This window comes from Pogoniulus pusillus, chromosome 26, assembly GCF_015220805.1.
Source record: "Pogoniulus pusillus isolate bPogPus1 chromosome 26, bPogPus1.pri, whole genome shotgun sequence".
In the NCBI taxonomy this organism is placed as follows: Eukaryota; Metazoa; Chordata; class Aves; order Piciformes; family Lybiidae; genus Pogoniulus; species Pogoniulus pusillus.
In genome coordinates, this window is record NC_087289.1 from 3558092 (window position 1) to 3573193 (window position 15102).

At 47.0% G+C, this 15102-nt stretch overlaps 1 protein-coding gene across 5 annotated transcripts in view; it reads right to left on the bottom strand.

The window, feature by feature from the left end:
* Positions 1-7521, bottom strand: part of IL1RAP (interleukin 1 receptor accessory protein) — a 51456-nt gene extending 43935 nt beyond the window's left edge. For 4 of the 5 annotated variants that reach the window (XM_064164736.1, XM_064164735.1, XM_064164738.1 and 1 more), the window contains exon 1: positions 7161-7521. In XM_064164736.1, coding sequence (XP_064020806.1) covers positions 7161-7189 — 29 coding nt within the window. In that variant the 5' untranslated portion in view covers positions 7190-7521. Of the gene's footprint in view, positions 1-6827; positions 7049-7160 lie in introns of those variants that run through there. The other variant, XM_064164737.1, reaches the window with a different exon arrangement.
* Positions 7522-15102: the final 7581 nt, after the last annotated feature.

The window sequence follows — 15102 nt, forward strand, 5'->3', positions numbered from 1 at the left end:
GTCACTGCATCTGATGACACTAAATGTATTTACCAAGTAAAACTTGGGTTCTGAGCCTGTCTTAAATATTAACTCTTTAAGCAGCATTTAACTTTGGAATAAGTAATTTGGAGGCTGGTTGGCTGGACACACAGAGCCCCAGCAGGCAAGGATCACAGAAATGGAATATACTGCAAAATAGATGCTTTTCCAGATTAAAGTCTCAAACCTGCTCCTCTAGAATCTGGTGGTGAGATTTCAGCTCTGTTCAGTCCAGAATAAGGTCTCAAACCTGCTCCTCTAGAATCTGGTAGTGAGATTTCAGCTCTGTTCAGTCCGGAATAAGGTCTCAAACCTGCTCCTCTAGAATCTGGTGGTGAGATTTCAGCTCTGTTCAGTCCAGAATAAGGTCTCAAACCTGTTCCTCTAGAATCTGGTGGTGATATTTCAGCCTCTAGAATCTGGTGGTGATATTTCAGCTCTGTTCAGACCAGAATAAGGTCTCAAACCTGTTCCTCTAGAATCTGGTAGAGGGATTTCAGTCTGTTCAGTCCAGAAGAAGGTCTCAGACCTGTTCCTCTAGAATCTGGTACTGGGATTTCAGCTCTCTTCAGTCCAGAATAAGGTCTCAAACCTGCTCCTCTAGAACCTGGTGGTGAGATTTCAGCTAGCTCTGTTCAGTAGGAATGCGACAGAGCTGTTCAGGTTTTAGCACCAGCACATTCAGAACAAGGTCAAACATAATTTGAAGAGCTATTGCCATTTGTTTGTTTTTCTCACAATTAAAAATCTAGTTTATATATTGCAAGGAGAACTTCAAATCAAGCAAGATAAGTTTTGGCTTCCTTCCAAGTAGAAGGCAAACCCCAAAATGCTACTGAAAAAAATTTAACAGATGGGAGTTATTTTTCACTCTTTCAAGAGTTCATTGCCCTGCACTGAGATGAACTGTTATTAGCTTTTTATTTACATCTAGTACAAAAGGTAAAATGATTTTAAAAGGCAACTATAACCACACATCACAGGCAGAAAAAGGCAAAAATTCCCTCTGAGAAGAAAACATCCTCATGTCTTTCTCACCAAGCAGCATAATCCCTATATAGTTAAACAGCTCCACAGCATCCTGTCAGCACTAAAGATAAACATTTAGGTCACAGTTCTGCAAGTAATTACATACAAGTTGATCAAATGTATAAGAATCACTGTCTGAACAGCTGAAAATATCATATCCCTTTAAGTGGACAGCATGAGGTTTAAGAGTGTCAAGATATTTCATTGCACTTTTATTTCAGTCACGCCAGGGATTAAGCAAAACAGGCAAAAACCAACACACAGCAGTTGTTTGTTTGGGGTTTTTTTTTGGTAAAGAGACAGAATCACAGAATCAGCCAGGTTGGAAGAGACCTCCAAGATCAGCCAGTCCAACCTATCACCCAACCCTAGCCAATCAACCAGACCATGGCACTAAGTGCCTCAGCCAGGCTTTGCTTGAACACCTCCAGGAACAGCGACTCCACCACCTCCCTGGGCAGCCCATTCCAATGCCAATCACTCTCTCTGGCAACAGCTTCCTCCTAACATCCAGCCTAGACCTCCCCTGGCACAACCTGAGACTGTGTCCCCTTGTTCTGTTGCTGGGTGCCTGGCAGAAGAGACCAACCCCACCTGACTACAGCCTCCCTTCAGGTAGAGGTCTCCCCTGAGCCTCCTCTTCTGCAGGCTGCACACCCCCAGCTCCCTCAGCCTCTCCTCATAGGGTTTGTGTTCCAGGCCCCTCACCAGCTTTGTTGCCCTTCTCTGGATACGTTCCAGCACCTCAACATCTCTCTTGAATTGAGGAGCCCAGAACTGGACACAGTACTCAAGGTGTGGCCTGACCAGTACTGAGTACAGAGGCAGAATAACCTCCCTTGTCCTACTGGCCACACTCTTCCTGACACAGGGATTAAAACCCACAATTTTTAGGTTTTTTAAGCCCTCAAGTCAGTAAAGCTGAAGAGGCTTCTTAAGTGTTTGCATGAGTGTGCAATTCATGCTGTATCTTTGCCTTTCACTCACACAAAACTGCCCAAGGACCTTCATTAGAAGTTAACAACCAGCCTCTTACTGTGGTACTTCCAGGCTGCAATGCAGAGCTCCCAGATGGTGCCCAGACAATCCAGTGACCCATAGCCACACTGGCTGTAGCTGAAGGCCAGCTCCAAAGCTGCAAGGGTTATACAGTAAAGATTGCCCAGGCATGCCTAAGCAAGCTGTGAGCAATAAAGAAGAGTAAAAGAGCTTGAAGGCAGTCTCAAATGCTTCTGAAATCAACTGGATGCTTTCCTATGCCAACTCAGGGATCCCAATACCAATGGACATGAGATGGAAATGTATGACTACCCAGTTCTCTTTTCAGGTCTGATAATATGATCTCCTTCTGCAGATACCTATAGAGAGCTGGGAAGAGTTGGTAACTCTTGATGATCCATGCTCTGGGTGGGATTTCCAAGATAACAGCTCCCTGGCACCTCCTTTGTATTCCAAGGAGAAGCAGCCACCTACCACTCCCCTGACTCGGCCCAGGATTCTTACTCTCTGTGCCAAACAGAGCTTTCAACAGTCACTTTTTGTTAACAGATGTAAATCTAAAAAGACTCCAAAGAATTGTTACTTTTTTGTGTAAGTAGGGACTTGTCACATAACAAAAGTGGGGAACAGGGTGGGAGGAACACCAAAAACCCAAACCCAGGAACGCTCATTGCAGAAGATAAGGATCTGTGTAATTCTCATTTTACTCAAATGAGAAAGTGAAGCTGTCACTCACACTCTTCCCTTCTCTTTCCCTAACACTCTGAGAGTCTTCTATCTTTAGCCAGTTATCCTTGCTGTAATTTTCCTTAAAAAACTGTAATTGGATAACCATTCAGAGGCAGGGGAAACCTGTGCCAGAGGAATTCCTGGAGATATAACCCCTGTGTGATAAAACTGAGTGCTGCTAATTACCAAAGAATTAGAGCTACAGAATCAGTCAGGGTTGGAAGGGACCACAAGGACCTCCTAGTTCCAACCTCCCTGCCATGGGCAGGGACATCCTACCCTAGAGCAGGCTGGACAGAGCCTCATCCAGCTTGGCCTTAAACACCTCCAGGGATGGGGCCTCAACCACCTCCTTAGGCAATCCACTCCAGGCTCTCACCACGCTCATGCTGAAGAGCTTCCTCCTCACTTCTAGTCTGAACCTACCCACCTCCAGCTTTGCTCCATTCCCCCTAGTCCTGTCACTCCCTGAGAGCTTAAAAAGTCCCTCCCCAGCTGTTTTTTAGGCCCCCTTCAGATACTGGAAGGCCACAAGAAGGTCACCTCAGAGCCTCCTCTTCTGCAGATTGAACAGCTCCAACCCTTTCAGTCTATCCTCATGCTCCAGCCCTCTGATCATCCTCGTGGCCCTTCTCTGGATATGCTCCAGCATGTCCACATCCCCCTCGTAATAGGGGCTGACTAAAGATACAATTCTTCATTTGCAGTAGTTATCTTGTTTTACCAGCAACTATTTTTAAGCAATCCTACAACAAAATATATACACTTGCAGATTCTGTTCCTGTATTTTAACTTTCAGTCAAATAAGACTCTGAATTTATGAGTACCACGATCTGTGCATGTGCTGCATGGGGACCTCTGAGGTTGATGTCAGGAAGCCCATTGGCTAAAATGGAAATTCCCCAAAGCACAGCCAACATCTTTGCTCTTCCTGCACTTTCTCTGAGCGTGCATGCGGCATGCAAAAGCCCTACACAGAGCGACACTGCGGCTGAGAAACGCCAGATTAGCCTTCTGTTTTGCTACAACATTGGAGCTGAGGGAAGAGATCCTAAAATACCTCCCAAAAGAAGAAGCTGCTTTGCTCCAGTTAGCAGTGACCAAGTTGCAGCCATACATTTTGCCGATGCAGAGCAGAACAAAGCAATTACAAACTATGGAAGAAACCCACTTGCAGGTGGGCCCTCGACCTACACCCAGGCTGCAGAGCTGGCACAAGAGAGGGGTCAGCTGAAGCATGGCAAACATGACAGACAGCTGTGCCTTCCTTCTGCTTCTTCAGCTGGCCCACCTCACATAACCAGAGGAGCACCAGTACAAAAATGCAACTGTCCAGGCTGCATTAGCCTGGTAGCACAGAGGAGACAGCTTCTGGCTCTGCTTACAGAGAACCCCCCAAATAGAGTTACAAGAAAAGCAATGGAAGAAGAAGAGCAGCCAGCAATGTCTGAACTGTAAGCTCCACTGCAGAAAGTGTTTCAGTTCCCACATAACGTGGTGCTGTTCACAGATTTCAGCTTATATTGGCTTTTCCATGTATCTATTTTTATTCCCAAAGCATTCCCCATTGCTGTATGATAAAAGACAGACCGGACAGCACGGATGCTCACAGATATGTGAGCACATTCACACGCTGGTTTTAGTCTTCCTAACTGTTCCACCTTGCTAATGCAACCTGTGCTATGACAGCCAGCTGGCACATCGCCTCTCTCACACCACCAGCTGCAAGGGTTGTCTTTGTGGCAAGTTTTCAAGTCAGAGTCTTGCTGAAACAGGAGGGCATTTGACAACTGTGGGGAACCTGGGACAGATGGAAGGAAAGAATATGAATCGTGTGCCTGACAAAATAAAAACCACAAAAATCCAAACATAACAGTAAGTGAAAAAAAAAAAAAAAAAGGAATAAAAGAACATGTTCTGGCCTCTTAGACTGAAGGACTGAAATGCTTCTTCCCCAGTGCTGGCACCTAGCACATGAAGGTATTGCAGGAATAAAGCTGAGGCAAACTCTCTCTGCCACCTCCTTCCTACGTGCGTATTTCAGAGCTTAAAATTACAGCACTAGGGCCAGCAAGGAATCGTTTCCCATACTGCCATGTGCTGCCACAAAGCATTCCCAAAGCTCTGAAGTTTCTCTTACTTATGCCAGGACCAGCACAGTACTCATGCCTACTGCACACCAGCTAACACTTGGATGTAGGATACCTGCACAAAGCCTAGAGGTCTGGAAAGAGAGAGCCCAGAGGTATTCAGACAGAAGCTCTCCTCCAGACTCTAAGGGGATCATACATAGGCAGACTTGAGCAAGCACAACTCTTCCAAGTGTGTACATATAGCATAGGAACTCAAGCTATATCCAGAGTCATGGAAAGAAAGTCGCAGAGCCGCATGCATGCAGACCTGCCCTCTGCCTTGCACAGAGGCATTGCAATCGAAGCACAACCTCTCACCCCACAGCTTCCTGCTGCACTTCAAAGCAACAGCTCCCACCTTCCCTGCTTAATGTTTCCTGATAGTTTCAATGCCCTGCATGTTTCCACCACCTTGCGTCTTTACAGCCTTATATTCCCTGTCCCTCATTATCCTTCACCCTTAACTGCTCCTACAGAGAAGATAACCCCACTAACATCAACAGCTACTTGAATGGAAGGAGAGCATTTGGGTGTTAGAGCTCAATCCTCTCCACTTGCCCTCCTCTTCTCACAACAGGCAGGCAATGGAAGCAGAAAGCAGAACCCTTCCCAGCACCAAGCCCTCCCACCAGAAAACCTTTGGTCTGGAGTGATGCTCTCCATGCAAACAGGAAAAGCTTTTCCTGCAACAACCCAAGACAGCAAGGAAATTCTCCAGAGCTGCCAGAAACAACCTGTTATAAACAGCCATCTAAGTTACAAGATACGGACTCTTCACAGCACGGTTAATAACTAACACCCCACGATCCTTCTATGTATGCAAGTGTAAATTCAGTGACGGTTCTACCTACCTGCCAGGGGACACAGTTAAAAATGAAGTGTCAGGAAAACAGTACTTTTTAATTACATAACAAATGACAATTAAAAAAATTAAATAAAAAACGAGGAGCTTGCTGCAGTCTCCCAGATCCAGAAGTAAAAAGCCTTTTCTAGGACAACAAAACTAAACACACAGAAAAAAAAACCCACATTATTTTATAAGGGGAAAAAAACCCAGGATTTTATCCAGGCATTATTAAGCAGGTATTCACAAAGCAGAGACCGGGATGGAAAGACAGAATGTGCATGTGAGAGTGCATTTATAATCCAGTTTACAGTAACATCCTAAGGCCCCGAGATCAGGATCCTGTTGTGCCAAGCACTGTACAGGCACACTCTGAGGAACAAGCACTGCCACTGTAACCAAGGGAAGTGGCACTGGCACAGAAAAGAGCCACCTGAAACACTGGAGCCCTAACGGTTCCCCCCTTCCCTTCCTTTTCAGGAAAGCATTCCCACCATCCAGTCACCATACAGATGCCCCCACAAAATGCTTCACATAAGGGGGCAGCTGTCCTCGACAAACACTGCCTAAAAAGCATCTCGCTGCCAGTATCTAATGGCTTTCAGATTGTTCTCTTGGACGTGTCTCTGCCACTTTATTCTTCTGCTGCGGCTTAAGACTGACCCCTTCCCCTCGCCCCTGCCATTTCCAAGAGCAGTCTGACAGCAGAACAGGTACCAGAGGCTCGAGTGTTTAACAGGGATGAACATTAAAGTTGCATTCGCTAGTGCACGGAGCTCTCCAGCAAAGAACATCCCGGTTTGCCTGGCCCAAGGAGGGAACGCAAGCCAACCGCTCCGCATTTCGGATACCGGAGGCACGGGCAGGGCGGCTGCGGAACGGAGGGGACACGCATCCGCGGACCTGCGGCTCAGCTCGGAGTCGCCTGTCTTCTATACCGAAGGATGAGCGGAACGTCCCCCCGGCTCCGGCAACAGCACAGGCGCTTCCGCCCTCGCTCGCCGCCTCCGCCCCTTGCTCCCGTTAACCCTGGCCCGGTGGGGCTGGACGCAGCCGAGGTCGTTCGCTCTCACCGTGCAAAGGCGTCTCCGGCCGGGAGCCGCCGGGTGCTGCCGCCGCGAAGGGCCCTCGGGCTTCTCCTCAGCGCTTCTTTTTTTCTCTCCCCGCCGGCTAAGGAGCGGGGACCGCTGCCGGCTGCGCAGCGCTGCCGCTTGACTCAGCCCCCGCACCGCTGAGCCTGGAAACAGCCTCCTCCGCCACAAACTTTCCCTCCGAGCGCGGACAAAGTTGATGGCTGGGGCGAACCGAATCTCCCCGCCAACGGCCCCGGGGCCGCGCCTCCCTCCCGCCGCCCCCGCCCACAGAAACACGCGTGTACCCCTGCCTCCGCGCACGCCGGGGCTTACCTGAGGACGCGGAAGGGCCACACAGCCATGCGCCGCGCTCTCCGCCTCTTCTTCCTCCTCCGCGCTCCGCGCTCCGCCCCGCACTCGCCGGCCGCCCCTTTCCCCGCCGAGCGCTCTCCGTACGCGCACCCGAGGGGGGTTCCCCCGCCCCCGGCTGCAGCGCGGCCCCGACCCCGCACACGGGAGCGGTCGTCACTGCGGGGAACCGGCAGCGGCCGGGTCGGGGGAGCCCGAGCGGAGGGGCGGTGAATAAGCACAGGCGGGCTGATTCCGCTGCCGCCGTGTTCCCCGTCAGTTCGCGGGGTGCTGTCGGCAGGAGGAGCCGGGTTACGCGGCCTGCGCGGGCCACGGCTCCCTCTCCTGGCCTTGGCTGCGCCGCCGGCTCGCAGCTGCCCGCGGTGCGGGGCTGCCTCGAGTGAAGGTTGGCCGAGTGGCCGACACAGAGGCGAAGAGTGCGTTGGGTTGGAAGGGACCTGTTAAAGGTCATCTAGGGCAACCGCCCTGTAATAAGTAGGGACATCGTCAGCCTGGGCAAGTTACTTGGAGCGTTGTCGAGCCTGACTTGGGATATTTCAGCGGCTGGGGCATCTACCACCTTTCTGGGCAACCTGGGCCAGTTTCTCATCACCCTCATTGTAAAAATGTTGTTCTTTAAATCCAGTCTGAATCTTCCCTCTTCAAGTTTAAAGCCATCACCCCTTGTCCTGTTGCAAAAGATCCTTTCTTGTAAGCCCTCTTTAAGTATCGAAAGGCTGCAATAAAGTCTCCCTGGACCCGGAGGTGGTGGAGTCGCCGTCCCTGGGGCACTTCAAGGCAGGGTTGGACGTAGCACTTGGTGCCATGGTCTAGCCTTGAGCTCTGTGGTGAGGGGTTGGACTTGATGACCTGTGAGGTCTCTTCCAACCCTGATGATACTGTGATACTGTGATACTGTGATACTGTGATACTGTGACCCTTCTCTTCTGCTGAACGACTCCAGTTCTCTCAGCCTGTCTCCATAAACAAGCTCTTCCAGCTCTCTGATCGCTTTTGCGGCCTCTGTTCCTGCTCTGCCTCATGCTGAGCCCTCCAGAGCTGGACACAGCACTGCAGGTGAGCTCTGATTAGAGCAGGGCAGTGGGGGAGCCTTTGGCACCAAGCCTGTTCAGTGAAGTGGGCTGATATGTACAGCAAGTGCAGGGCACTTGCACCCCAGGAATGCAGAGTTTCTCCTTGTTTCTTCCCTGATGCACTTGGGGGGAAAGGGCTCAGTGACGAGAGCCATGGCACTTCACAGCACCCTGCCAGCTTCTGCAGAGTATGGCCAGCAATAAGTGCAGGACTGCAGGGCAGTGCCCCACTCATGGAGGAAAGTTCTCTCTCCTTTCAGATTGTCCAGGAAACTCTTCCCTCCTGGCAGGTGAGTGACCTGGCCTTGTTTGAGCTTGTGTCACCTCTTGGCAGCCTAATAGCAAAGTCTGGACTCAAAGCCGTTAGTGCAAAGGAAACTCCCATCATTTTGAAGTGCTGCAGCACTTCTTAGCACTGTTTGCTACAATGCCTGGACTGAGTTCAAGTATTTCAGTTGTTATTCCTGGGAGGTGGCTCCAGGATATCTAGGAGACAGAATTTCTCCCTACTCCATGAAGCTTCTCTGCAACAAAACTGCCCTGGAGAACAGGGCCTGGTCAGGGCACTGCAATGATTCACAGCCACTCTCTGCAAGGACACATGAGGCACCACTGCACAAATACTGCTGCTGTGAAAGGAGATGCTTGCCCTCATCAGTTCACTCCAGCTCATCAAGGTGGGCACATCTGAAGTTCTTTCTCATCCTGAGGAAGAGAGGCTGTGGCCTGGCAGTGCCAGAAGTTGTGAAGGAGCTGGCATGGGAAACCAGTGCTGAACCTGCTGCTCCAGCAGGAATATTTCTTCCCCTTGCATCTCTCCTCTTCCCAGGGCTCTGGCACAGCAAAATTAAGCAGAAAGTTTGCTATCTCAGCAGCTTTCGTGTTCTGGTGGTGAATGCCCTTGAAAATCTGCCTGCTTGGCATGCGCTTAGAGTCAGCTCTACTCAAGCCATCTCAAAGCAAATCCATCCAAGTATTAGAGTAACCTAAGGCAGAGCTCTGTGTATACAAATTTCCCCCACTGTTAGGGCAGATGAGTCCACATTTTGCACCATGCTACCAGTACAGCTCCTGGATCCAAACTATCTTGTCTGTAACTACATCAGGTGTTCATAAACTTGGCTGCATTACCGAATGCAGGCAAAACTGTGTTCAGGCAAGGAGCATTTTAGGAGCTGTACTTTCCAACATGCTATGAAATGTGCTTGAAAGCTTTGGTTGAAACACTTCTGTCCACTTCTCTCCGAGAAGATGGAATAAGAAAAGGGTGGCATCTATTAGTTGTGATATTTGATGTGATTAATGATGATAATAATAATAATAGTAATAATAATAATAATGATAATCATTCCTTGTTCTATGAAATATCTGCCATCCACAAATACAGGTCTGAGATAGGACATGTTAGGACATTCTTGTTTGGGAGGATCCAGGCACTCTTGCAATACTGGTAAGGCAGGTTAAGAGTCATTGACACATACACCCTGGGAAGTTCATACTGTTCCAAAATCGTAGCCTGCTGGTGCAAATTAGAGTCTTTAGGGCAGTGTCATTAATTTTCTCTGATTTGGACAGCAAGCCAGAATTCAACTTTAGACCTCATTGAATTAAGGTTCAAGACCCAGTTTCCAGAGATTGTTTTAAGGTTACAGGTGATAGCAAAGCCCCAAAGCACAGCTACTGATTGTGTTTTCTTGGGAAAGGTTTCAAACTCTTTTTGCTTGTAGATGGAAAGAATCAGCAATTCCCTACCGTAAAATAAGGCTAATATTGCTCACTTGGGCTCAGTGCTGTCATAAGGATTATTTTTGTATAGCTATTTTTTACTCCCATCCTCTCTCCACGCTTGCACATGCTATTTTTGTGCAGGTTAAAATTCAACACAGTTACACCCTAGAGTGAATTATACTACAGCTTGAAGAGCAATTCAGTAAAAAAAAAAAAAAAAAAAAAAAAAAAAAAAAAAAAAAAACAGTTTTTAAGTGAAAAAAAAAAAAAAGGCAGCTTTGTGCAACAATTTTTGGGCAGGGAGCAAAAAGCAGCACTACTAAGTGAAACCACGGGGGGGATGTAAATAGCAGAGGAACTTGTTGGTGTTTAGCCAGGGCGCTGGAGCTGCTGGCTTTGTGACTGCTGCAAAAATATTCCACAGATGTTTGGTAACAAGTGGGCAAAGGTCTTGGTTTGCTGCTGTTCTCTTGCCATTAGGCAGTTCAGAGCTAGAAGCACAGGAGGAGCCTGGATCATACAGCCCAGTTCTCTGCCATGTCAGCTACAGTGTCGTTTTATGAGCCTTTTCATGAAAGGGCCACGTTCCAACTTGAAACAAATTTATGTTTTCTGGCCATTACTCTTTCTGGGAGATTCTCCCAGGTGGTAAATCTTCGGATGATCAGGAACTTTTGTGTCATTTCTATCACCAGTTTATTCCCACATATTCTGGCACTGGCAACAGTTTTCATTCCAGTAGCTGTTTTGCTCACTGCTCCTTACTTAGGTAAGTTGTGCCGGGGGAGGTCTAGGCTGGATGTTAGGAGGAAGTTCTTCACAGAAAGAGTGATTGGCATTGGAATGGGCTGCCCGGGGAGGTGGTGGAGTCACCATCCCTGGAGGTGTTGAAGCAAAGCCTGGATAAGCCACTTAGTGCCATGGTCTAGTTGACTGGATAGGGCTGGATGCCTGGTTGGACTGGCTGATCTTGGAGGTCTCTTCCAACCTGGTTGATTCTATGATTCTATGATTTTTATGGAGATGGTTCTTGCCTCATTTCCCCCCTTGAGCTACATGGGACTTGCTTTTCAATCTTCCTTTCTAAATGACTGTCAATTCACCTCAGATCTTTTCCATTTTTCTTCTCTGATTTCAATTAATCTTAAAGTCCATATGGATGACCAAAAGTAGTTAAAGTATTAAATGAGAGGAGGTCTCATTGATGCCTCATACAATGACATTAGAGTCCTCATTTCTCATAGAAGTATCTCACCTGCTAATCCCAAGATTGCATTTCTGTTTATGCCAATAAGATAAAGTGACAACCTCATATATCTCTTTTATTTTTGCTCACAGTGCTAAGTTCCCAGGCTGAATCAGAAACTTGTTACTATCCCCTTGTCAGTTCCAAATTCTTTTGTATTTGTTCCAACCCTCATCCTGGATACAGTTTTCTGATCTGCTTGTTCTTACCCAGCATTTCTGATACTGGGAGATCAAGGTAGTTTCATAACCTCTACAAGACATATTCCTGCTTGTTACTTTACTCACACCCACCTAACCCATTTTTCCTCCTTCCTAGTTCAGGAAACAAGCCCTAGACTGCATATAATTATAGTCTGCATAGTTAAAAATGAACGTGCCTTCTGTGTTTTACACCTACATTTTAACTGGCATTGAGAAGAGCATGCCTGATAACCCAAGCTACAGGACACAGAAGAAGCAGGAGAATGACAGATATTTCTGACATAGCAGCACATGAACCTCCCATCTGCTTCTATCAAGAAGCTAAGGTTACCCACATATGGGTGTAAGGGCTGAATATTTTCTTCTGAGACCATTCTCCAGCAATAAACCTGTAGCTGGCTGTGCAGGCACACACAGCTTTCAGACAGGTGTGCACTGCTCATTCACCAAAATGCACAAGGAATTGCAATTGTATGTGTTAGGTGAGCTCGAGTACCACAGGTGGTGTATTCTTTGCTCTACTATGTCCAAACTAGATCTTAAATCACCCCACTCTCTGGTGAGGCATGTTGTGTGAACCTCTTTAAAACCCCTGCACAGTGAGGAGGGATTGAAAGCACAGGTTCATTATGAGTTCATCTGCATTTATTCTTGAGGATGTAGCAAATAGCTGTTGTCCGTGTTCATGTGCTAAATATCATCAGTGTCTCTCCCTCTCTGTTACCCTGGTAGTAAGACTGCTAATGCAAATGGTTCTCAAATGGAAACTTGACCTTATATGACTTGCACCTAAGTCCATTCAAATCTCTGTCACAAATGTCTTGATACAGCCTAAGGCTGGGAATATTTTCCAGGCCTATGAGTCTGTTTCATAAAAGCTGAAACTGTTTCAAGTCAGTGATGGAGAGGAAGATCTTCTCACCCTGCTTAAGGCTTCAACTTTGGGCAGGTATCTCCCCAACAAGTGCACACATTGGACATGATGTCTGAACATCCTTCTGCACAGCACATTCAGACAGGCTGAATTTGTACAAATTGCCTGACCAGGGAGTTAGCAGGGCTGCTTACACTGGGTTAGTACTTCAGTTGGGCAAGACCAGCATCTGTCTCAAACAGCCTTCAAAGAAAGAATTTAGCCTGTGTATGAATTAGCTGCATCTTACCTCACTTGCTCACTGATGTCAGTGAGAAGTGGCAAGCTGTGAGCAAACTGAGAAAGCTACATAGTCTGGATACAGCCATGGTCATCTAGGCAATTCCCTGCTGCTAGCTATTTCTATAGGGACTGTATTTCTTCTCTGGAACTCCTTTCAGACACCTTGTTTCCCTGACTGATAGTCTGCTGACACCACTGCAAAAGAGGAAATGCACTGAAGTAACACTTTTTGCTGGGTAAATGAAGCCAATTAAAAGACGTTAAGAAAGCAGGAAAAGTCTTAATATGTCATGTTCTAACCTTACCTAACTGTAAAGGCTTGTCTAGCCCTGGCTTAGGTTTATATGGATGCTTTGATGCTTTAATAGTTTTTCAAGAGGGTTTTTGGTTTGTTTTTTTCTGATCAAAATGCAACTTTTCTGATAACTGCCTGGTAGTGAACTGCAAAGGCTGTGGAAGAAAGGGAACATATGTCAGGTGAATGGGAAAAAAAATCCCTTAGCACATTCCAAAAGCTTATTATAATAATCAATAATGGATTACTTTTCCTACTAAAGATGGAAGATCATTCTCCAGAATGGCCTTTTAAATCTTTGATTTCACTTCAGGAGTGATGAAGCAACATTAACCTTTAGAATCTTGGTTTATCTGTGCATAATTTAAGGATTTCTGAAGGAAAACAATCCTTTTGTGTAATTCTTAGAAAGGTTGCACAAGCAACAGAAGATTTCAGAAGCAAACTCAGTCTGAGGGAAACCTTGCACAGTCCCTGGCGAGGGCAGCTGCAGGTTATCAAGGCCTTGACGTAGGGAGATGCTGTTACTTGCCAGGGAATCCTCTGTAGCAGGCTGGCGTGTTTGAACCAGAGGACAGGACCTTCTGCTCCTGTTAATCATCACTGTGCTGATGGAGCTGTAGCAGCTCATGCTGGTGTAGGCTTTTGGCAATGTTGAGCCCTGTGGTTAGGCAGAATACCCATCCACACATACAGTGATTCCTGGCATCCTTGCAGCTCATTTCCATGTTAGTGTGTTTTGAGGCATTTGAAAGTTCCCTTTTCTTAATAGCTGCTATCCATCATTCTAAAAATGGGCATAACAGATAAAGCAAAATGGCTAGTTGTGTTCTGACTTCACTGACCTTACTGGATTTACATTAAAGAAAACTTTAGAGTAATAAATTTGCATTTGCACAGTTACAAGGAGTGTGCTGTATTTCCTTCCACCCTGACTGATATTGATTTCCTGGGTGCTGGATCAGCACAATGCAGCCCTGAGCAGCTGCAGGTTGACCAGGTCTTGTGGCAGGAGTAGGGGGATATGTCGTCCCTGGTGGCACTGTGCCACAGCTGTGGTGCTGCCTGGAGGTGAGTGTCTTCTGATAAAGGCCAACCTCACCCCTTTGTTGTTGCCTCCTGAAGCAGCAAGGTGGAAAGTGTCTGGAGCTGCCTCCTGACAGATGCAGGAAGGATGGAAATAGCCTACAGGATTGATCCATTTTTAAATGGAAATCCAGCAACAGAACAAGGGGACACAGTCTCAAGTTGTGCCAGGGAAGTATAAGCTGAATGTTAGGAGGAAGTTCTTCACAGAGTGACTGGCATTGGAATGGGCTGCCCAGGGAGGTGGTGGAGTCACCGTTCCTGGAGGTGTTCAAGAAAAGCCTGGATGAGGCACTTAGTGCCATGGTCTGGTTGACTGGCTAGGGCTGGGTGCTAGGTTGGACTGGCTGATCTTGGAGGTCTCTTCCAACCTGCTCAATTCTATGATTCTATGATTGTAAATGTCATCCTGAGCTCTGTGAAAGCAGAAGGTAAAACTCAGGGCTGCTCCTGATAACTTCTAGTCCTAGATTTCTGCATCTATCTTCAAGGGAAAATCAGAAGCCCTTAAGACTAATTTTTCTTTCCTGTAGCAGGAAGCAAGATTGAGCAAAAAATTGCAAAGGTGCAGTAAATGTTATTAGCCTCCTAGCACATAACAAGCTTAGACAAAGTTTTTTGAAGGGTGAGTGAGCCACAGGAATATTGTGGCTCATTAATTGTGGCTCGTATTCAGAGAACATCTGTAAAGATCAGCAGAGGAAGTATTCAATTTGTATGAAGAATGCTGAAAGGGTGTGTGGGTACAACAACCTACAGCTCTCAGAGGAATGTGGGCACCTTGAGGAAAACACTGTGGTTAGGGCAGTTAATTTGACTGTGCTATGTAATTTGACCAAAAAAGACTGAATTAAGTCAACAGAAACTGGATAGTTGTATAGACAGCCTGAAGAAACAAATCACACTTAGGGGAAACTGGGGTTTTTTTTGGAAGCAGATCACCCACCTGCCTCTTCCTTAGAAAATGAGAGATCTTAAAGATCACTGAAGAGGAGGGAATCAGGAGCAACACATTTGTTAGCAAGTCATAAATTTGCAGGGAGAAAGCGAGGGGAGCAGAAAAAGAATGAACTCGAATTTCACGAGGGCGAGAGGCACCCTCGAACCCCAGCAGTTGCT